Genomic DNA, 25,673 nt, shown 5'->3' with positions numbered 1-25,673 from the left:
CACTGCTCAAAACTCGCGTTTGAATCGTCAGTGGCAAATTCTTTAAATATAAAAAACTTACTTACAGGCTGTAAGTCAGAAGCGCCAGACTGTCCTTGCAAAGTTGGAACTGCCCCACTTTATAGAAACGACCTTTGTGCACAGCCAGGGCATTGTAGGCTACTCTGCCAGGTTCAGGAAACAGTCCTACATTGGGCTTGAGACTTTAGTCTTTGCAACTTTAGGGATCTTATCTATGCACGAATAGCTTGTAACACTCCAAAGAGAAAGGAAAATTTGAAATTGCATCATATGACCCCTTTAAAGATCAAAGCCGAAATCACTTGATTCAATCTGATTGGCTGATTAGGATGTTTTGCAACATTCATGGTATTGAATATTTTGACATATTTTGTATGAAGCAGTTAGTAGTGAGTAAATGCTAGTAAATTAGATGTCCTTGAGCAGAACTGTATTACACATTGGAGCATTATGTCTATGAAATATTCTAACCACAAAATACTAACTTTTTCTTCTAATCCTTTGCACACTGAAATTAACTACCACTTTGAAGTCCGTCTGTTATTATAGCATTACCGATTTAAAATGTATCTTCCCATATAAATGTGGTTGATAATGACGAATTATGGAGTTCCCAGGGCATCAGCCTCTTTGAAGGCCCATTGTTTTCACAATTGTGAGATGTCATTAAAAAAAATAATAATAATTAAAAAAATGCAAATATGAGAAAATAGTCGCAAGTGAAAGAAATAAAATTGCAATTACAAGAATGTACACAATATATGAGTCATACACTGCAAAAGAGAAAATAATATTGTGGCTGGTAGTCACTGGCACACATTCAAGCACTGTTTGTTTCTATGTCAATTTTACATCAGCAGTGGCTTTTCTCTAGCTACAGCAGGAATCTCAGCTGGAGGCCCCTGGCAGTGAGAGGCCCCGAGGCACTGGCCCCATTGGCATAACACATTATATGTCCTAGGTGGTTGGTTGCTTTACATGCCATGTCCAGAATAAGCTACAGATACTCCTTTCCACCAAAATGGTGCTGGTCTCAGAGCTGATTCTTGACTGATGCCATCTGGGATATATAACAATATACATTTCTACAGCTGAATGTTTTTGTTTTTGAATATTTTAGTTATAAAGTTAATAATGCACACTAGAGATGGGAAAGATCTGAACAATTCTGTATCCTCTTAATGATTTTGGTTCCTTAATGGTTTCATTGACAATTTTTGTTCATAAAATGAACGCTAATGTCTTCCAATGCTCTTCAAAATATGATCTTATGTGCTCTGTATACAGAACAAAAGTCAAACAGGAACAATATGAGACAAATGACATGAGTAAATGATGACAGAAATTGCATTTTTTGGTGAATCATCTCTCTTTAACTATATATTAAACAAGAACAAACATATTTCATTTATTACAATGCATTTCTGACAAAATAATTTTATATACATCATTCGAAACACTGTCATACAGTTCCATTTTATTTTTATGCATGTATGTAGTATTTACTTATTTATTAATTAAACTACTGTAGTTCTAAGAACTAGTTTCTGGTTCCCAATTTACTGCAGTAAATGTGGACCAGATTTTATGCCAATAGCTCGATGCCTGACTAACTGATACTACAATATGTACAACTTTAAAACATAAAAGAAAAGTTGAGAGGTTTGTCCAATTCAACCCGCCCCATGTTTCCCTCACAGCTAATGATCTTTAGTCTTTAGCTTTTGTGCTGTAGGCAATAGGAACTACTACAGCTGCTCAGTGTGCTATCACACAGTGTGTCCGCTTCAGCCTTGCCTTTGAAACACATCGAGCAAACTGGAGACAATCCCAGTCGACCGGCATCTATAAAAATGAGAGGAGTGCTGGGTAATCAGCAGTGAGGAATGGGGGGCTGATCTAATCCATTACCTTTATTCTCTCATAGTACGGTCCACGTCTATCATTACAACGAACAAAGCTGCAAACCTAACAGCAAATGTGCTTACGAAAACATTCCAGTCCATCTTGCTGTTTTCCAGTGTGGGCCAAATGCCGAGCAGAGACCTAGAAGGGGTAAATTTAGAGCACATCAAGCCAGAATCAATCGGTTCACACCCACCTGTCCCACAGAATGCCCTAAAAATGAACTTTTCCATGACATTCTAATTTATTGAGATGCACCTGAATATATATATATATATACACACATATATATCGGTGCGTCATTTTGCCCTTCCTTTAAAAGCTCTTGTAACATTCCGAGAGGGGAAAAAAATGCTGATCTAGGTCATGACACTGATAGGAAGCAACTAAATATGAGAGTTTGCTGACCGTTTCCTTCAACCGGTTCCTGTCGATTTTGATTTCAGATGGCAGTCTGCAGGGCAGAAGAGAGAGAGTGATACTTTTACATGCCGAGTGGATGTGTGTAAACAATCTGATATTGCCAGACACCAGCTAAGCACCGGTCATCCGTGCCGTTTTGATGGATGGCTCAGTTCGAATGGAGACATTAGACCAACACATGCCTAAATAAAACATGACTCACAAAAAAAGGAAAAAAAAAATTGATAAGTGCATCGGGCGGACTAAAGAGACAGCTATTGATTTCACACTGTCCTTGATGGGAAGCCAAAACATAGCTTCAGTTCAATTCCGCTGCTTCAGCAAAGACATGGTGGAAACATGAAGAGGGTGAGAAGGTGATCTGCACCTCCTCACTCCTGCAGTGTGGATTTACTTATTAAACATTGCAGACTAAAATATTGCAGTTCTCATGTCCCCGGGTTGATCACCGGCTAGAAAAAAAGAGAAAACGTAACCACGACACATATGTTCGCATGTGATCTCTGCTTGCATGCTTAGCACATACTCCTCCAGAACATATGGTCCTGTGTATTATTCATGGAGGGTATATGTGTGTATTCTATCTGCGAGAATAGGAAGGATATACTTTACATGCAGAGTAGCACATCTCGAGGTATATTTGAAACGGCAATGTCACGGAGCCCAGCGCGATTTCGTTGTTTAGTCTTATGTGAAACGGCTTGCAGTACAACCAGAAACCATAATGATAATGCACTCAGCTCCCTCATCCTGACAGCCCCTTCTTTGCCATTTCCTCTGGGAGAAGAAGACCATAGTTACATGCCACACTTACTTGTGTTGCTTTCAGGCATCTTTGAGTCGTGTTTAAAATGACAGTAATTTGTCATTTTAAAAATAAAAGAGTCCTTCACACAAAGACTGTCAGTATCTACTCATGTCATTCCAAAATAATTATTAATTGATTAACTGTGTCAGTCAATATTGAATCAGCTGATATAGCATATAAAAGTGCATGCTAATAGTCACTATTTTTACATTGTTATTAATTTTTTACTGTATTTTTTTAATGCTCACTTTAAGTCAGTCTTTTTAAACGAATAATTCAATATATTTGTGACGAGAAGGGCGGGGCCGAGAGCCATGGGAACGGAGCGAGGCCGGTGGAGTAAATGCTAATGGGCGACACCTGCGCCACTCACCGGTCTCAAGTCCCACGGAGGAGCTCCGGAAGGATAAGAGGAGGAGTGACGACATTGTTGGACGAGAGAGGACCAGGCCTGGACTTTATTTTGTGTTTTGTGTGCAGAAGTCGTCCGCGAGGGGCTGCCGCTTTACTTTCATTTTGTGATTGTTTATTTTATTAAAGTTTTGTTTAACTGTTCGCCGGTTCCCGCCTCCTTCTTCCCGTGACTACGAACTTTGTTACAATATTATTATATCAATATATATATATCTTTTCATATCATATAGTTTCATGATGGCTATTCACTTGTAACATTTAAAACAACTGTTTTTAGACAAAAGGTATACAATTTTAATATAAATCATAACAAGAAAACAATTATGGGCTTATTGGGCAAAATTGTAAAATCCGTGCATCCCTAGTTTACAGCAACCATATCTATCATCAACCCAAAACTCAGTGAACACCAAAACCAGATCAATCCAATTTGTGTTTTAACAGGTTAATTAAAAGAAAAAGAAAAACGGACTCAAAATAACAATTTGTACAGAAATTAGATTGAGAAAGTCACTGGAAGGAAAGATCATCAGAAAATAGCTGTAAAGATTCTTCAAAAATATTTATTTTGTATTTAAATAAATCAATAACAACGAAAATGACAGAATTCATTTTCTGGGTGAACCGTCCCTTTAAACACACCAACCCACTGCACTGGTTATGATTCAGATTTCATTTGCTGTCTTTTTAATAAATAATACATTAAGCAACAAAGATGAATTTGATTTTGATCTGGGTGAATTGAGAACAAATCATGCATGTATCTGAATCCCCCCTTCAAAAGACAATTCATTCTGTTTGAACTATATATATATATCAAGACAATGGGAGGAGGGAAACATGAGAGAGAGAGAGGATGAGAGAGAGAAAAAAAAAACGGCACAAGAAAGAGTGCAGAACGAGAAAGGCATCCAGTAGAGAAATGGTATTGATATCTCCCTCCACAGTAAGACGCTGACCTGCTTTTACAGTCTGATGTAATTATCCGTGGCATGTGTCTAAACCATGGAGAACTGAACATTTGCAACACTCCTTCAGATTTCTATGTGAAACGCAACACACTCCGTCCCCAGTGTTTGTACTGGCCGAGTTTCGCACCATTTTATAAATGGTAACCAGAGGGCAGAGGAGAAAAATAAAATAAGAAATGGCATTTATTATGAACGACTTCAGAATGGCACACTTTCATCTGACAATTAGAGCAGCCTGCCTGCATCTTGACGTTTCATGGCATCTCAATAATAATGAGGGGGAGGTTGCAGAGGAAAGACTGACAGGAAGGGAATTGTCTCTGCGGGGATCTGTGTGACTCGAGTGCTGATCAGCTGTCATGTTTAACACAAACACGCACAGAAAAAAACAAAGCTACGCTTCATTCCTCCACCAATGGGCCGAGGCATATATGTTTACCTGGATAAATAAAGAAATAAAATGGTAAAAATGATTTACAGTGCACGTTGCTTTCTTGCTCTCAGGTTTTTTTTTTTTTTTTTTGCTAAGCACCTCTTATAAATAAAACTTAATCGCTTAAAACCAGGCAAAAATGGTGCAGCACACAGATGACAAATCCTCTGCCAGTCACGCAAATTCAGACCGTAATCTAAAGAGAGCGACAGGAAAGCAAGTGGGCAATTACTTAAGCCTCTGCTGCTGCCAGCCAAATGTGCAAAACAAAAATGCACGACTCCTGTCTCTCTGTCCCGCATCCAAACGAACAGCGCGTTATTGCTAGAAGTGTGCAGGGTTTTATGAATGGCAGCCAGCAGAATGATAGATTCTCCCTGAGGACTTGGGATTGGAACATCTTGGTCTGTAGCACGATAAGACCGCGACGGGCTAAAAACAAGTGTTGAGGAGGTTAAAACACAGCCGGGAAGACCTTAAAAAAGAAGATGTACATCAGCAACCAATAAAGGCATGGTCACGAGAGTATAGCGCAACAGAGATCTTAAGAAAGCAGAGAGATGTGAGATTTTTAAGAGATGAAAGAGTACAGAATGAAGCCGTGTTCTACAAGTCTACTTGTGCACTAAAAGATTCAGCATAACCTACATGAGCTTAAAACAGTCTAAGGTGGTTTGCCATAGCTGGTTTTCATCTGGTTTGGCTAGTCACCCCTCCAGTCTCCTAGCTCATCCAGCTGACAAATACCTCTCTAAAACTAGAAACCAGATTAACCTGAGTAGATAAAATAATAATAATAATAATAATTTTATACTATCATTCAAAAATATGAGGGCAGTTAGAGTTAGGGGTTACAAAAATGCAGTAACAACAGTGATATTGTGAAATATTATTACAATTTAAAATAACTGTTTTCTATTTTAATATATTTTAAAATATATAATTGTTCATGTAGTATACAATTTAAAATATAATATTATACATGTAATGGCAAAGTTAAATTTTCAGCAGACATTGCAGTCTTCAGTGTCACTTGATTCTTCAGAAATCATTTTAATATGCTGATTTGATGCTCAAGAAAAACATTTATTTTCTTATTATCAATGTTAAAATGTCAGTGTTTTTTTCAGGATTCTTTGATGAACAAAGTTGATGAAAAGAACAGCATTTATTTGAAATAGAAATGTCTAGAAAATGTCTAATGTCAGTCACTTTTGATCAGTATAAAAGTTTATATGTGTAATAATCATAATTTTTGACATTCAGTAATCAACATTCAGTAACTGCTAAAGGTTCCTTCCAGGTTCTATGCAAAACATCAATTATGATGGTATAAATGTCATTATTTCATTCTTAAATATGGATTAAATATGTATTCAAAAGCTGACCTCATCACTTAATATAAACCTCTATAACAGTGACAAAAAACATAAGTTCAAAGATGAGTTCTTATCATCATCGTTGACAAAAACAAAAACAGCAGCATGAATAAAGTTAGCAAACTGCGAAAAACATAAGCCTAGAAAAATATCTGCATTATTTATGCTGCAACGCATTCTGGGATCTCACAAATAAGCAACATTTTTCTGAATATGAAATTGTTCAGAAAACTCAGAATAGCTGGGGTAATATTTGAGGGAATATTGTTGGTCTAATTAGTGTTTTAAGTAATTGAAAGCAATTCAGATTCCTTAACATCTATGATATAAAAATCTCCATATGCTGGATAAAATGTAATTGCTCCTTTTATATTGTAGGGCATTAGAAATTACGATTTAACAAGTGCATTTACAACGGTGTTCACACATGCGCGCGCGCACACACACACACACACACACATACACAAATGGCTGCAAAACGACCTTTAGAGGCATGGATCCATCCCAAAAATCCAGTGCTTTCTATAAATACCAGTCTCTCTCACAGTTGAGAAGAAACAGGTAATCAATAACGCAAGTAGTTATTGAACATCAGTCAGTCTCTGTGGAGATGTACAGATAGAGACTCTGGTGAGTTAGTGAGAGAGAGAGGAATAAGGCATTTTTAGATGCATAAATAACAAACAATCCTTATGGCAATGTTTAGGTGCCCAGGGTATACAGGCCTGCTCTCTGCTCTCAACCCTGCTGAGCAACAAGAGATCAGGGAGATCCAGAGGACTGACAGCCTCAGATCTGCACAAAACAAAGCAACAACTAAAGGATCTCTGATGTATCGAACATACCAAAATAATAAATAAATAAATTCATATAAAATAACAACAATATTGATGTTTGTTTTTTTGCCTTTAAATGCACAAGACAGTGATGAACACAGGAAACCAGTTGTTTGGGTTGTATTGGACATGGGTTACTGCTCATATATGAAAATATGCACTATCCGACCAAGCCACAACTACGACAATATTCTAATAGGTCAAGACAGTTAAACCCTTAGTGGTTGGAACATCATGTGAATTCATACGAAACTGCTTCTAGTGGTGTCAATAACATGTTTTACCGAGCAGGATACCCATGTTGATGTAGTGTTTCTGCCGCTCAGTGGATCTGTGCTAAAGGAGATAAAGAGGAAATTAGGGGCTCTTTGGAGTGATTCATGGGTAACCCTGCTGCCCTACTCAATATAGGCAGGCAGATGACTGAGTGTCCAGTGTTGTTTGCTGGGTCCTGCACAGCACACAGACATGTATCATGCCAATCAAATACTCAGGGTGATAGAAACAGGTCCTGACAGAGCAGCACTGTCTTTCATCCTGATCACTTGCATATAGATTTTTGCACCCAGCCTTTGACTTTCTACATTGATGACCATTCATATGAGAGAAACCTGTTTATCCTTCACCTTTACACAGACACACACTTGTAAATCCTCCTACTCAGACCTATCCAGACTGCCAGCTACATATCTGAAAAATCTGCAGATAAACATTAGCAGCAACTGATGCCAACGATAACTTCTCCAGGACCCTATGAAATCTGCATTGTTTTAACTCAAATTCTGTGTTTTCGGTTTTAATTTTTCTGGATTCCATATTAATGGTTTAATCAAATTTTTCAAAAAAGATTTATATTATTATTATTAATTATTATTATTATTTTATACCAATGTATTACAATTTTAGTTACTCATGGAATGCTTTTCTTTCTTTCAGAAATGTACCGTTTAAATTAAAAACTCACAAAAAATGTGATGTGGGATATTCCTTAAAAAAGTATGTATTAATAAACTGTATTATTACTGTTGTTGTTGTTGTTATTATTAGTATTATGATTAGATTATACATTCTGTACAATAATAATAGTAATATATTTGTCATAATTTCCTCAAGTTAAGCCAAACCTTTGTTTTTGCAGGAAGTGAAGACCTTGTAGTGAAGAGTTTATCTGACAATAGTTTTATTAAATGCAATGAAATGCTCATGAAATAAACTCTCTCAGCAGCTCTGGAGATGAAATTCACATGGAGTACGAAACTGCACTGCTCATTCACACAGAGACATTACGTACATGCAGAATTAACATTTGATAGCAGTCCTTTTTCAGTTTAATATTCACAGATATTAGTCCATATTTGATGAAGTGTATACAGTAAATTCAGTTTTATGACTGGACCCTACTTTTTAGCATTCAAACAGTAAAAATCCACTCTTCAGTAAGCAGAACAACTCCCACAGTCCCTCGGATACCAAACTAACCTGGCTTTCCAACTGGAGCTGTGCAGCGATTGGCCTCTCTGACAGTATTTGATGCTTCTTTTGTTCATTTTTGGGCATTTTCATTGGTTAATTGCCCATTTAGTTCTGGTGGTGGGTCGTTCGTTCCTTTTTTATTTACTCTCCCTGAGGGTTCTAGAACATGCCAAGGTCGAACCACGCAATCTCGTCTCTCTCCGTCTGCTCGTTCCTCACCCTCTGTTAATTAAGTGCTCAGCTGTGACCCCATGCATGGTGGCAGTAAGGGGACAGAGGGAAGTGGTGTCTATCGATCGCCTCCTCTGGCCAGGAACAACCTTCCTTCAGCACTCCTCCACTGACCCTCAGAGAGTGTGTCGGAGAGGCAGACGTGCGTCCATGCTTCACGACTCTAGTGCAGGGGGTCACGACTCAATAAGGTCTACGCATGTATAGGGCTGGACCCCAGCAGCAATGAGGCTCTTGGCACCACAGTAAATGGGCTACTCTAATTGGTCTACAGACATAAGGTGTTAATTTACATGCCAACTTATGCGGCTCATTGTTCAGAATCTACAGCCTCAAAGGAACTGATCTATGGTCTCAAAGTCCCAACGTTTTCATGGTGGTCCAATTAGTCATGATTATATTGAGAAAATACTGTCAACTTAAATTTTTTTTCAAAGCTGTGTGTGACAGTCTACAAAAAAATTCTTCATATGTGGCATTTCGGTAACACTTCACTATGAGGTTAAATTTGTTAAAGTTGTGACGTAGCAGAAATAGCAACAGATCTTTTCTTCTGCATTGTGACACATCCAAATGAAACTGATTATTGAAAAAGAAAAAGGAAAAACAAACGGTCGGGACTGAGCTCCTTGCATCAGTTGTTGATTATAAGAAAAGTTTGGGTTTTAAGCAGACTAAATTATTGAAGGCATTCAACATACTGTACGCCACCAGAAAGAGGTCTGCCACTTTTACCGGAAAATTGAGTTATGACTTTTCGATTTAAAATTATAAGTCAAAAAATTAAACACATGTATGGATGAATCATTTACAACATGATCAATGTTGCATCAGTCTTGCATCAGTGCACTGAGAAATTTGAATTTTCATTTCATGCAGACTTAACACATTAGGTATGAACTGACAACAAAGAAATTTACAGCATTTAATAATATAGGTGGTAACGCTTTAGATTACAGCAACATTACATGCAACAATTAAGGAATAAAGAAGTAATAACCTGGAAAATCACAAATTATTTATACTATAAGCATATTGAAACTAAGGGGTACCCATTATAATATTATGTGGCATGTTTGACCTAACAACAGTCTTACGTTTGCAAGTGATTTAGCAAGAACATACACTGTGTACCTTTTAATAGTACACATATAAAAAAAAATGCTAAGTTATTGTTTCAATCCAAACGCTCAGTTGAGACTGTTGGGTCAGAAAGCTGATTTGATTTGTCCCAATTTGGGTGGACAATCATAATAGCTAAGTAACCCGCCGGTGCTGGGTTAAGAATGTGGACATGAAAGAGAGCATGCATCACGTCACTTGAGTTCAAATGCAAACATTTCTGTGTGCTAAAATCCATGTTTGCAGTGCTTAAGATGGGAATATGTGTGGAAAATAAAATAAAACTAATCGAAGCGCAGAGGAGTGACAACTTTGAAACTGTCTGGAGTGTGTTCGTTTAAAACTGGACAAAACATCATCTGATGCCCATATGAACATAGACATCACTGATCCTCACAAACTTCTCCAAAACACACTTCTTCCACGAGCATCCGTTATAAAACACTCTCTGTCCATTCATTTTGACAACTAAATGAATATACTGAACTGTGTTCAAGCAGAAATATGATCAGTGCACCAAGAGCACACACATACATGGTTCGTTTACGCATTAATAATAATGGGCACACGTTAACCTAATGTACAACTCCCATATGTCACTGTAATCCTCTTTACCTTGATTATAATTGTCATCCATCAAAACTTTACTAGCAAAACACTGGTTTGCTTTATCCAGCCGAGAGTTGTAGTTTGTATATCATATGCTGATGCAGCAGTCAGCTGTTTTGAGCCGCTGTTCAGTCTGTATTTCACAGAGTGCAATGAGAAACGGCTTGAGCTGCTCCAAAACACAGAATATCACAGAATATGTACAAGAGAGGTGGTGCTGTTATTTTTTTTATTATTTTTAAATTTAACATATTAATCATAAAATAAAAAATTATTAAAATTAATATTAAAACATATTAATCACTAATTGAGTAGGACCCTAGTGGGTTAAGCCAGGCTCACTCGACAGGAGTTGTAGGCTGATTTATCCCTGATTTTCCCCACCTGGGAATCGGAGCAAAAAAATATTGTCAAGGACCCCGGTCAGTTCCGATGTTTGGTGCATATTATCTGGTAATGTGAGGCATTTACAGATCAAATCTTGCACCTCTGAAACTGCTCGCACACAAATCGGGGCCTCCCCAATCATATCAAACATGTTTGATATTTAGGATTTTAAATCGGGGTGATCACGGCTATGATTATATAAGTACTTGAGCGACTGCAAAACAAGCTGCTGTACGGGTCCATTGAGGTGGAGGAAACTGCTTGTGGAAGTTTTGCAATAACACAACTGTCTGTATAATGTGTCGAAAATGTACCACAACCGTAAGGACAAAGAGAAGAGCTGGGGTGAAATCGCCTCAGTTTTGAACATACCAGATGAGTGTAGAAAGCTGCTAGCACGCTAGTTAATATATGCAAACTTTAGTAGCTGAAACGTCAATGACGATCTGCTTCATTAGGCTGGCTGCACACTAGACGATTTTAAGCCGATTTGCATCCCCAAACGATCAGGGGGTGTGGCCCAATTCGCGGCTTGTCGCAAACGATTTTTTGTCCAAAAAATCCTCTATTGTGTGGTGTCATTACGATTATTTATCTGCTCCCGATCGAGACGGAGCGTCCCCGAACTCAAATTGTATGTTTGATATTTACCGGGCTGCCTCTGACGTGATACCCTCCAATGAGAGCGAGCAAGCGGCACCTACGCGATAGCCAATGAGAGCGAGCAAGCGTCACCTACCGGATGTTGCGTGCTTCTATAGCTGAAACTTGGCAGCCACAAACATGCCATGAAAGCAGAGAACATCACCCATATTCTTTGTTATACTTTGTTTGTCACTGTGAAACAGAACGCGCGCCAGGAGAGCCAGCTGACAACGTTGATTGTCCTCTATTTGTTTTTCTTCTCTAGTCACGTTTGATCTCGCGAGTGTCCGTAAGGTCATGTGTCACTGTGAAATCGTTCCTACAATCAACAAGTGTGTGGTCTCGCGATCTGGTCGAATCATCTAGTGTGTGCGTTCAGAGGATTATAAGGCAAAAAATCGGTTGAACTGTCTTCATGTCTGTGGTCTCCCATGGTTTTAAAATCGTTTAAGATTTGAAAATCGTCTAGTGTGTCCCAGGCCTAAGATCACGTGAGGCACTCCCTCTGGCATGATAATCTTAATAATATCTTGTAGTATGTGATGAACCATGATTTTCAAATCGTGTAGTGTGTGCATGCTTAAGATTTTGAGGGAAGAAAAAGATTTATCAATATGTGTGTGCTGCAAGCAGATTGCATAATCGGTTAGGATTTTAAAACTCCTGTAGTCTGAGCCCGGCTTTAAGTTCTGCATATAGTTTTTAACATTAAGAAATGTTAATGCATTATGAAAAAAAGGAACAACAATTAACAGAAGTATGTTTATAAATAAACCATTATACCTAATGCATTAAATAAAATTAAATGAAACCTTCTTGTACTGAGTTTCTAACAAATTTAAATAGGTTTCTTGTGTGAAAACAACAAGTTTGTTATTGCTAATTAATATATTTAGCAAGATATAATGCAGGCACACCACATGTCCGCTAAGGAAAAATACTAAGTATCAATGCTGTACAAAGGAACAAAATTAGGAAATCAGAACAGTATTTACGCATTTTACAAATGGAATTTTATTAATCCCAGAGCAAATCCAATAAAAACAGTAATTTTAAGTCAACAAAGTCCCACTGCAACAGCTGATTAGCAATTTGTCATACACAGTCATCAATAGATCAACAGTTAAGTTTATAATGTCTGTACAACTAGTGTCTCCAACAGAACTGCAAAAAAAAAAATATATATATATATAAATAAATAAATATATATATATATATATATATATATATTTCCAAACGGCTCAAGTCTCCGAATCAATCTAAAAATGGCATCCTTCTCTACATATTAAAATGGGATAGAAGAAAATATTCTAGCATATTCTAAAAATTACACACTGCCTCATCTTGTGTCATTAGAATGCCACATTTATGTCCATAGCCTACAAAAAAACGTCCCTGTCCCAATCCAATAAGAATTTCTGAGAGCCTGTTACAGTACTTAATGGGTGTGAAAAGGAAATTGTGTGAACAAAGAGGCTAAGAGGCCCATAAAACCATTTTCATAAATGATCAGTACTCCGGTGCTCCCCAGACAAGGTTTGCGATGGACTGCAACGTTTTTATCCCCTCTATTTGGTCCAAGCTCTGTGCGCATTATGTGCTGATTAATTGAATCAAGCTGTGATTTGGTTCTGTTCCATTGAACAAGTGCTGAGATGTTTCATGGCTGGGGTTCTCCTGGCTTCCTCTCTCTCGTAAAACACCTACCCACTGCCAACAGCACACAACATGCGCTCTCTGCTTATCGCCGTGTGCGATGAGTGCTACACTTCGGTTTCCCTAGCGATGCCTGAAAAACCAAAACATTAGGGCACTCACCACTGAGAGGATCCTTCTGTGCCAGTTATTTCCAGGACGTCATAGTCTTCTTCCAATTGGAAGTTGGAGAAGACCAAGGCGATGGTGTCACCTGGTTCGGCCAGCACGGTCCAAGTACAGTCCGCATTGTTGTTGTACTCCTGGGGGTAATTTGGACTGGTGATGACTCCACTTTGACCCCTTAGTGTGCCGCCACAGCCATCGTCCGCTGTGAAGAAGTGACACACACAAATACAGACACATTTAACTTAATAAATCAATTTCCTTGATCTTCTGGAGGAGAAATAGCTGGAAATGGGGGGGGTGTAGTGACACACAATGGAGGTCTTGAGGTTTCGGGCATCACTCGCAGGCCAGTGATGCAACACACTGTAACATGGGGGTAATTAATTGAGATCTATGTTAAATTCTGTTCATTATTTGTAGTCAAAACCTGTTTCTACTCTATAAACTGTGTTAAGGAGACAATTATATAACAAATAGGCACTTAACGGCTGCTGTGGTAATTGAGCCCCCTGGCTCTCCCAACCTTCCTTAGTGAATCACATGCAATCTCTCTATTTTTCGTTCACTTGATGCTCAGTCTTTCTTCCTGACAGCGAGTCCGTGAGGTGAGGAAAAAGAGCCGAGCCAACTGTGGGTGAAGGCGAAGCAACAGACCCACTGACTTCCCTCCCCGTTTTTCTGCTATGCATCCCTCCCCTGAGAAAAAGGAAGAAATCAAAACTTTTTGACATTGAGAAAAGTTGAGTCTAGATACCTGACCTCCTTTTCAAAAAGAGGCATTGTCTCTAGGACGATGTACATAAAATGAATATAAAAAGTTGTACAGACAACCAGGCTGCATCTACAAGTTGTTTTGTAGCTGATAAGACAAAAAAAACTATTTGTTAGAGATCGTACAGGTAACTGGGGACTACAAGATATCCATGGTGAGTTTTGGCAGAAATCATATAGAATCTAAGATGTTTAGCTGAGGTGTCAAGGTTGGGTCATCTCAACAGACCCTAGTCAAGTTAAAGTCATATTTGATGTTTGTCAGGAATGAAAACGCGACACTGAGGAATAGAAATACAGTGCGTTCAATGGACTGTACTGTTGTTTATCAACATAATGATTGTTCTGCTGAAGAAACATCTAAACATCCAAAAAACTTTCAGCAGACAACAATTCCATGAAACAGTTTGGAAAGTTGTAAGTTTAGAAAAGTACATGTGATCAAGGACCTTCACACAGTGTGTGCCATTTTGAAAACTGTAAGTCTATCCCTCACAGCCTCGTTCATCCACGCAAAATTCAAAATGCCATCTACCCTGATTAAGGTCTACTGAAATTGCAGTTCTTCAAAGGTCCAAAAGTCTGAGACTTTTTATTTATTTATTTATTTGTTTGTTTGTTTGTTTGTTTTAAATAATTATATTATCAGCATAACAATTACCATTATAATACATTTCAGGATGTTTTTGTATGATTATTGATGCTGAAGTAGCAGAAATACTCAGAAATCTTTCTTCTGAATATACAGATATGAGAAATATTTCTCATTCAAATGTTTCTCTCTTTAATAAATTTATTTTTTAATAATTTTATGGTAACTATTTTTTACTAATCAGATACATTTTTTTAAGTTAAATGTACACTACCATTCAAAAGTTTAGGGTCGGTAAGATTTTTATGTGCTTATCAAGGTTACATTTATTTGATCAGTAATATTGCGAAATATAAAAATTTAAAGTAACTGCTTTCTATTTGAATATATTTTACAATTTAATGTATTCCTGTGATGGCAAAGCTGAATTTTCAGCAGATTTTCTGCTCAAGAAACATTTATTATTATTATCAATGTTGAAAATTGTGCTGCTTTTTTTTTTTTGTGGCAAATGCAATAAATTTTTTTCTGTATTCTTTGATGAATAGAAAGTTCAAATTAACATTTATTTGGAATTGATATAAACATTATTTTATACTAAAATGATTTTGCATGTGGTCTCAGGCTTTTGAACTCCACTGTATATAGAGAAAAAATAAATACATAAAAATCACACCTACAGTAAAAAGACATTCCTGCCCTGTAAAGTCCCAGTTTGATAGCTACAGAAGAATTATGAATTATGGGTGCATGCCAAGTGGATATGTTGCCTTCCAGGCATGTAAAGGAGCAAAGAGCCTCTGTGTGAGCGAGTGAGTGACTCATAATGATAACTAGGAGGCTCTCTGGGGCAAAAGAGGGGTTGAGGAAAAAAGAGTGATGGGAGATTTGTTTAGGAGGCATTTGAGTTGGCGTTCGTGTGTGAGTTCGAGAGGGAGGAAGGAAAGACAACACGAGAGAAAAAGTGAGTCATCACACCTAGCAGGCAAAATTCTCTCTCACCAACCAAATAAACAAACTCTATGTCAGAGCGAGTGCAGAGTGTGTGTATATGCCTCACACAGGTGAAGGAGCTTGCTTGTCACTGATGGGTCTCTGACAGGCCAGCATGGGATTCATTAGCAGTGACTGGCTAATCACATGATTTCTTTTCTGTGAGTGGAAAACGGCGGGAGGACCTGGGCCCTGTCAGTCTTCCGTCGGATCCGTCACTGTTACATTTCCCCGAAGAGACACTGAGCATATGTGAGGAGCAGCATCTGAGAGTTCTAGAACAGAGGGATGGAGAGAGGGAAAAAAGTGCCATGGAGGCAGGGGAGGGAGGACCGGCTATTGATATTCCAGCCGTGAGTTTCTGTCACACTTCAGCAGAACGTTGCCGATCACTGGCCTCAGCTCTGCCTCTCAATTTGGTCGTTTGATCTTGTAGAGACTTTGTGACTTCATGTCTAAACTGCTAATATTTATAAAAGGCTGTGAAAATGTATTTAGTATTTGCAGAAACCTAAAAGCATCACTAAAACTAGATTAACAGTTCATGAAGGTAATACATAAAGTTCTGGCATTCATGATTACATATATGAAAGGAACACAAGACCAATCACAATTGATTATGCATATAGATGTCAGAAAGACAACCAATCACAATTCACTACACACACAATACTGTTAAAACGTTTTGTTTTGTTTTAAATAAAATAATACTTTTATTCAGCAAGGATGCATTAAAGTGTTCAAAGGTGACCGTAAAGACACTTAGAATGCTACAAAAGATTTCTATTTAAAATAAATGCTGTTCTTTTGATATTTCTATTCGAAGCATCCTATGCTTTTTGAGCACAAAATCAGCATATTTCCGCAGGATGGCAGTGAAGAATGGAGTAATGTCTGCATGAAAAAAAAAAACAGCAACACATTTAAATTATATTTTAAGACATTAAATATAATTTATAATTTAATTACAATTTAACATTTATAAATTATATTTTAAGACATTGAAATAAAAATCAGTTCTTTTAAACTGTAATAAGATTTCACAATATTACTGATTTTTACTGTATTTTTAATCAAATAAATGCAGCCGTGAGCATAAGATAATTCTTAAAAAAATAAATAAATCTGAACCACCCCAAACTTTTGAATGTTAATGTATATTTATAACACTATACTTTGTATAGCATTTATATTACATTACATTAAATACAGTACAATATGTGTATTTGTATTGTGTAAGTTTCTTATATAACAGTTGAGGGAATGATGGTAAATTTTCATTTTTCTCTCTTCTGACTGCCATTAACATTTTGGAAAGACTATCATTGACTTTCTTTTACTATTGGAGCAAATGGAAACACAAAAAACATACTTTCTGTCATTTCCCCATCACCACTATATAGAAGTACACCCAACAGTGATGATTTCTGGTTCTGAGAACCCCACAAATGTGAAAAGTGTCCATCACTGAGTAGTATCAGAAAGAGACAAGCATAACCTGTTGGCTTTACCACAGCAGAGCCATTTTTGTGCCATGGTACATGAAGTACAATATATTAGAGTACACATGGCATTCATTGTCATAGTATGTCATATAGTATGTAAAAAAAAAATTTTTTTTTAATTAAAAAAAAAAAACGTATCAAAACACCCCTAAGTTTTGTAAGGCTGCCCCATTTCCTGACAACTACTGCACATTACAGAATTTTGGTTTACATCAATCAGTTTCCTTAATATAAGCTCAAGCAGACCTTTGAACTGCCCAAGGAAGTCTCTTTTATGTCAAAGTGACTTGTTCAATTGCCTTGAATAAATGGATGATGTGTGATGCATAAAGATCTAAGCCCCTACAAAAGATGGTCTGCTTGTGTTTCATGTTTCTTCATACTGCCTTCCTCGGGCTCTGCGGCTGCCATGGTAACACAGCAGCGAGTGGTGTGCAGCAGCACCCTGAGACCCAAGAGCCAGCACTGATAGAGAAGAACAACGGGGAAAAGAAAAGGATTTTGGAGTAATAACAGATCCAACCAGTCCGTAATAATTCAACTTTTCGGTTTTCTCTTATATTCCTTTTGGAACGAGCATCCTGTTCAGTGTGCCGTAGAGAAGGGTGGCATGCCAGCAGCCAGCCATTCTGACGTTTTGAATGCGGAATACTGAATGAATTCCCACAGTGCGAGTGAATGAGGGGGTTGAGAGGGCTGTGAGGATACAGACCATGTGGAGATGCTTAGAAGCAGAGATCTGATATTCATCTGGGAAAGTATTTCGTTTTGTATATAAATATAGACTTATTAGATCAAATATTTATAATACGCTCTATAGGAAGTGGTAAATAAGACAGACTGATCGCTGTGAAGAGGCCTGGAAGATATATAAGCAGTAATGAGGAAATATTTATATATATAATTTTTTTACCCTTTTTTTATGAGGCACTAAGATGTGGACAAACAATATTTTAAAAGATGGCAATAAATAGATGCAATGGCTGCCACAAAATTGCAAAATAATTAACAATAAAAATAAAGTAAAATAAAAAAGTAACATTTTAAACTTAAATTACATTAAATAAAAGTAATGAAAAAGTTCAGATTACTTCCCTTATGTCTTTATTCTGATTATAGAAGTCTAAATATAGATGAGAATATAACTCTAGGATTCATCTTGTTGTTGTGTATATGTTTTGTATATAAATATAGACTTATTAGATCAAATATTTATAATACGCTCTATAGGAAGTGGTAAATAAGACAGACTGATCGCTGTGAAGAGGCCTGGAAGATATATAAGCAGTAATGAGGACAGAGAAGCAAGATGGCTTCTGGAGCCTTACTGACACTGTGCGACTCCTTTAAGGGAAATGACCCAACCTCCTGCCACATTCTGGCCACCCATAATCAGAGCCAGAGAGGAGGCTGTCTGCTGTCGGCTACCACAGCCTTTGATTTGCTGTTTTCTCTACATGTGTACAGAGCAGAACTTCGTTTGGATTAATCAGATTTTGTTTTGTTTTTTTATCTTTTTTTTATTTTATTGACAAAAAAAAACACTATTCCACATTCTGCCCAATGTCCTTCATACAAACGTGCCAACTGCATGCTATGAAAACATACAGTGCTTAACAATTTATTAACAATTTATTATTAATTGTTTAAATCAAATATGTTATTGTCATTTATTGGGCAAATAAACTTAAACAATGCACAATTAATGTTTTTGCGCTGATTATTAATTGTCTCTCTTTTCCGTCTGTCTGACGCGCGTGCACGCGCCCACCGCTCATTCAGTAAAGATTAAAACTTAACGCAGACTGTCAGGCTTTATGCAAAATGGAAATGCTTGCGTGAATTTGTGACATTTATACATAAGGATATGACCTTAAACTGAAAGTTTTTGTGCTGAGGACACACACGCATCATCTGGCAAAGCGCCTGACAGGGCAAGCCATTACGCAAATGCATTAGCTTAAAGCTTAAAATAAAGAATTCTCATGTTTTGGGCAACTTGGATCACGTAACTCTCCCGCAGCATCTCATTCTGTTTCCTCAACTATTTTTAGATGCATTTTGTCCATAAAAATGTGTAATTCAGTGCTGTAATTTGACGCTACCGGCTTAAGTTGGACGTGAACTGTGGGCAGCCCGGACCCGACTAATCGATAATGACAATCGTTGTCGATGATTTTTATAATCGATAATAATCGATTTTATCGATTAGTTGTTGCAGCCCTAGTGTATATGTGACCCTGGACCACAAAACCAGTCTTAAGTCGCTTGGGTATTTTTCTCAGTATTTAGATTTTTTTGCACCCTCAGATTCCAGATTTTCAAATAATTGTATCTCAGCCAAATATTGTCCTATCTTAACAAACCATACATCAATGGAAAGTTTATTTATTCAGCTTCCAGATGATGTATAAATCTCAATTTCAAAAAATTTACCCTTATGACTGGTTTTGTTGTCCAGGGTCACATATAAACAACTTTTTAAAACAAATACGTTAGCAATAAATAAATGCAACGGTTACCACAAAATAAATTACTTAAGATGAAGTCTAAGGTTACTTCACGCATGACTTTATTTTTATTACATAGGCTGTATATGAGATTAGTTTATTCTGTCTAAAAGTAAAATCCATAAATATATTATCTCTGCTGTACCCTTCTGCAGGCTGGCTAAGAACCATCCGATTAGCTGTGCCAAGAACTGCAGTTCAATTCATTTTGCTGTTCAATTCCTCATACAAATATGGCACACTTATGTCTCCAGTAATTTTTTTAATAAATACTTTATTGTTAAAGTTAAGAAGGAATGAGCATCTGGAGACACATGGTTGGATCGGGACTCAGCAAATCCATGAACTGCTAACACCTGGCACGAGAAAGCAGAGTGGTGTGATGGTGAGAAAAATACAGGGACGAAAAGACTAAAAACTGTACAATGTAAAAGAAGAATAACGAGGCGGAGGAAGGACGCCAGTTAAGGATAATGGAGCTTCAGCATTGGCAAGAGGGGGTCTTCTTCTGGCATTGTGTGTCTTAGCATGTGTGTCTGTACGTGGGCTTCCTGTCCCCCAGCCTGGGCACAGATGGCCCTGGTTCATACTGGCCTGCAACACACTCGATCTGGAGACCAAAGCTACTGTGCATTGCACTCGCATATGTCTAATACATTATACATGCTATTATCTGTGGAGCACGTTTTCATTGTTTTATTAACTGCAAGACCTGTGTATGTTTTTATGAGACTGCCATGAATATGTGAATATGCCCATGTAGAGTTCATTTATGCATACTTATGAGCCTGTGCTTTGCGTATAACAGAATGGACGCAAAATGTAAGCACATCACGTCAGTGGGGCTCAACATTGTGTTAATATTTGGCCTCGAACTGTCAGCATGTTTTCGGTGTATCATGACCGAGAGCATTTGGATATCCCTCTCCCCCAGTCAACAGCTAACACATTACCACGTGACCTCGCTGTCGGCAGGTATCACCTCGGGGGTCTCTGCTGCGTCTCATCCCGGAAAAATAGAACTGTGCAGCCAACCTGCTACTAAACGCTGGGATATCTGTCAGCGCTGATAAAGACACTTGGTAACCTTCTCTCGAGTCTCTCTTGAGGAGGTTCAGTCCCACCTCGCACATTTGGAGCCCCTGGACTCACCTCGGCAGTATGGCAGGGGGAAGTCCCAGGCAGCGGTGCCGGAGGAAGTGGCCAGGCAGGAGAGCACGGTGTGGCCCTCCAGCACATAACCCTGGTTGCAGCTGTAGCGGATCTTGTCCCCGATGTTGAAAGTAGAGCCCTGCTGCATGCCATTCAGCAGCTGACCTGGATTCCCACAGGTGTAGCTTGGAAGGGCTGGAATGGGACAGAAACAAAATGTTTTAACTGTAAACTGTTTTTTTATATATACAATAAACTGTGTGAGAGAGAGATGCATTTAGATGTTTTAATGTATAAGCTACCCCTGTTAAAAATGATATCTAAACTGAAATAAACTGCATTTTAAAATACATTTTAAATTGTAATATTTCACATTATACATGCTATTATCTGTGGAGCACGTTTTCATTGTTTTATTAACTGCAAGACCTGTGTATGTTTTTATGAGACTGCCATGAATATGTGAATATGCCCATGTAGAGTTCATTTATGCATACTTTTTTTTTTATCAAATACAAGCAATCTTGGTGAGCCTAAGAGACTTCTTTCAGACACATTTTACATCTTTACAAAAGTGTACAATATAGATGTAGGGTTCCAATTTGCAATAGCCTGAAATGATATATCTATAATGTAACTTCATAATACATAATACCTATAAAATCACAGCATTACTGATTTGTACATTCTATAATATTCAATCCACTTACAGTACTTCAACCAATCACAAGATATTCTGACTCGCCATTTCAAAAAAAAAAAAATGGTCAAGTTTTAACACATTATGTACATAATCAATTCATACAAGACATATTGACATCAGTACATTAAAGTCTAAGGCAAGTCAGTTTACTAGGAAAACTAACAATTTGTAACATTTCAAAAATGTCAAAACAACCATTCAGACAATAATTAAAGTTTTTGTTCTTTTGCTCAGAAGGCTTAATAAAATATTTAAAACATTTATGTAGATATTCAGTAGATCAAAATAAATAGACAGACAGACAGACAGATACACACTCACATTTCAAAAGAATTTGAAGCATATGAATATGTGTTCTATATTCCAGCTATTCTGTACAATACCACCAGCAGGTTTTCTTCTGATTTTCTACTGTTTTGATTGGAAAAGCCATGTAATTTAGTTTGCGGGTATACAAGCGTGAACACAATATACCCATACTGGAAGATAAGCTCTCCTAACGGCAATGACCTGTTAACAGGAATGGTACACTGCAGTAGGGAAATCTGTCTTAGAAGAGCTGGCTATGGAGAGACAGCTAGTGAGAGAGAGATAGGTGGGCTGACTGCTGATTATATCAGCGTTGATTAGGAGAGCAGTTTTGTCACTGCATAGGTGAGAGCATGTGAGAACAACACGTTTGACACGCACACACACACACACATTTATCAGCATGCATATTAATGAACAGTTGCGCAGGTGTGAGTAACATACACTTGAGATTGTGTGATTTTAACCAGGACTGAGTTGAGTGCTCCCTTAACCATTAATTAACTTGATTGAACGAGTGGCATGAATATGAGCTAGAATGCTATCTAGATTCTCCCATCGCTGGTCCGGTAGAACTGTTCAAAAGAATAAAAACCATCTACTTTCTCATTCTGATTTTGCATACATAAATCATGAATCCATAACAACTCTGTTTCTTAAACATAAATCCCTACTGGCCTTGAGAGACTTTAAGTATTCTGCGCCGCCTCTGGATGTTCCCTCATATGCTGTTCTCCCTGTGGCCCCACTGCATTTGTCTTATCCAGTCTATAACTCACAGGACTGACTGTACCACCCTTGCAGTTTGACTGCTTTAACCATTTTAAGGGTCGCGATATCCTGCCCGAGCGCTGAAACGGCAAGAGAAGCTTCTCGCGTTACGTCTGCATCTATGACCCTCCTTCTATTTCTCTTTCTCTGTCTCCATTTACACTGAACCAAAGAGAGAAAAAGAAAGAGAGAGAGGAATATAAGAGCAAACTCTGTTCTTGTAACCTGGTGAAGAATGGGACTCGATTCTATTTTTTTTGCATCACTTTTTTTTTCCCTTTCCTAATCAATTTCACTTGAGAAATAGTTTAATGATTACAACAAAGTGTGGTGCACTTTACAGTTCATTCTAGTCAGAGTCACTTACTTAGACAGGAAGACTCAATCCACTCAGAGTGCTTTGCTTAGCAGCTCGAGCACATCAGACATGCAGGCGTGAATATTGAATATTTATCATTATATTAATTACATGCATGTACTTTATAGACATCCTTAATCTCTAATAACTCCACTCTGCTCTCTGTTGTTGATGTTTCTTTGTCTGGACACAGCACTGTTCACACGCTGTGTGGTAACGGCTTTTGGCACCAGAGCATTTTAATGAGTAGGAGTATACGAGTACAGGAGTGCAGTATCAGGCCCCATACCGATACCAGTATCAGTATCCGCACTTCCCTACATGAAACAAATTTCATGTCTACATGAAACAAAATTGCTCTTAAGTGAAAGTTGTAGAAAGCAGACTGTTAATCGTGGTTTTAAACCACTCTTTATGGTCAGAACATGATAAACACTTCCCGCTTTTGAATTCTTTACACTTTTCCAGTCATGTTTTTCTTAACAAAATAAATATCTTAATAGAAAAAAATTTTTCTTAGTTTCTGCATGTTCTAATGAGTGATATAGTTTGTCAATATCATGAAACGGGTTTGTGTTGCCTGACTTTGGTGATGCATATCTTCAGCACAGTTTGTAGTGTGGGCTGCAATATTAATAATATTGCATCTTTTTTCGTCTCTTAGAAATGCACATTTGACAGTAGCTTGAGTTGACAGTAGTTGTAGCTTGAGTTAGGATGCAGATATAAATTTATGTTCCTTATCAAAAACAGTAACATCTGTAAAAAAAAAAAAAAAATTAATAATTACAACCTCATTTTAATTTTTTTACTGTTTGAGTTTTATTAAAATTAACCACTGGTCTTCTATAGTAGCATACATTTAGATCATGATAACCACAGTTAAAACCATACATACAGCACCTCAATACCATGGTAAAAATGTAACTATTTGGTTTCTAGGTGTTTGTATGAAAAACAGTAGTCTAAATACATTTAGTGTAAATGCACAAACACTATAGCTTAATCAAAAAAAATGCATTACTCTTTTAATACTTGTCTACATTAATAATATAATAAAATTCAGTACAATTATTATGTTAGTGTTACTGCAGTAAATCCATGATAAATGATGGCAATTTGTAGATTACAAAGTCTTCTGATTGTATCAGTAACAGCTCACAGTGTTTCTTCCTGTTTGTCAGTGCCATTTCATCTGAATTTAAACTAGTTCAGAGAGTAATTTGTGTTCTTTGCTGAATTCACAGCGCTGTTTAGTGCTCGTATGACCGAGTCTTATCAGCGAGTAAACACATCTGCTCTAGTAAGCTCATGCTTTTGAACTTTGAGCCAAGTGAATAAATGGTCCGTGTAACATGGTTCAAATGAGTAGTGATTTTTTGTTCCACTTTTGGCACATAAACATTATATCCAACATGTATCAAACGTTCGATCAAGGAAAATTCTATCACTATAAGTATCGTTATCGTTTTATCACCCAGCCCTATGCAGAAGTAATAAATATTAGTATGATATACATATTACTAGAAATAGTAGATATTACTGAAGATATTACTATTTATAGTAAACATTACTGGAAATGATCATTTCTGTTATTACTCCAAAAACTTGCTATTCAAGGAAAAAAAAAAACCTCTGAAAGTTCAAATATCCAATGCCACTAACTTGACAAACTTTGCTAAATCCAAAACTTGTATCCTTTCAAAAGTGATTAGTACAGCAACCCGATAAATCTAAGGCTGCGATCACAAGACGGGTAAATGAAACGGCAAGGTCAAGAAATTAAGTTTGCATCTGTTCACAACGATCACGACACTGCTTAGCATGCAATATCTCCACAGCAGATTCAAGAGAACTGATTTTATGCTGAGGAGGATTGATTTGTTTTACCAGCAAAAAAAATAACTGAAGCAGCAACAGGCGTAAATGATAAGTGATTTGCAACTGCGAGAGCAACACCACAAACAAATCACTAATGAAAACATATAGTTACCTAGAAAGCACTGTCTGTCTGTGACTTCTGCAGTCACATTAACTAGCACATATAGGCTAGGTTATGAAAGATGCGCGTCCACACGCATAAAAATGAATATGAAAGTTCTGGCACAATCCGCTCTGAAACGCCTACCACTCTCCATAGTCTATACTTTAAAAGTGACATTGTGAAATTGACCCCAACACACTAGCACATTAGCTCAACAAGCAGTTTCTGCTTTGTTGAGCAACGATTCAATCAATGCCTTTCTCTGGGTGCACAATTACCAGGCAACTGTAGTGTACACTCATCACCCCCCTGCACACAACAGGCAAGACATGCAATCTTTTGCAAATCCCACAATTCCTTCTACATAGGAGAAGAGTATTAGCGGCTTCCCACTATATCGTAATGACACACATGCATGAGTTCCAGCTGAAAGGAGACGGTTTGGCTGTGCATGACAAAATACTCTGAGTCTTTTGAGCACAAAAATGTCAAAATGCTTGTTCAAAAAATAAATAAATAAAATAGGGGGGGGGGGGAATTAAAT

General features: G+C 37.5%; 1 protein-coding gene across 1 annotated transcript in view; it reads right to left on the bottom strand.

Moving 5' to 3' along the window:
- LOC107712626 (CUB and sushi domain-containing protein 2-like) overlaps positions 1-25,673 on the bottom strand; it is a 290,171-nt gene that overhangs the window by 180,509 nt on the left and 83,989 nt on the right. The window contains exons 4-5 of the mRNA XM_016517947.1: positions 21,005-21,199; positions 13,476-13,683 (exon numbers count right to left, since the gene is read on the bottom strand). Coding sequence (XP_016373433.1) covers positions 13,476-13,683; positions 21,005-21,199 — 403 coding nt within the window. The remainder of the gene's footprint in view (positions 1-13,475; positions 13,684-21,004; positions 21,200-25,673) is intronic.

The sequence above is a fragment of the Sinocyclocheilus rhinocerous genome, unplaced genomic scaffold (genome assembly GCF_001515625.1).
Source record: "Sinocyclocheilus rhinocerous isolate Xijiao unplaced genomic scaffold, SAMN03320098_v1.1 scaffold538, whole genome shotgun sequence".
Lineage (NCBI taxonomy): Eukaryota > Metazoa > Chordata > Actinopteri > Cypriniformes > Cyprinidae > Sinocyclocheilus > Sinocyclocheilus rhinocerous.
Note: the sequence above shows the minus strand (reverse complement) of the source record. Positions and strands in the feature narration are given on the sequence as shown.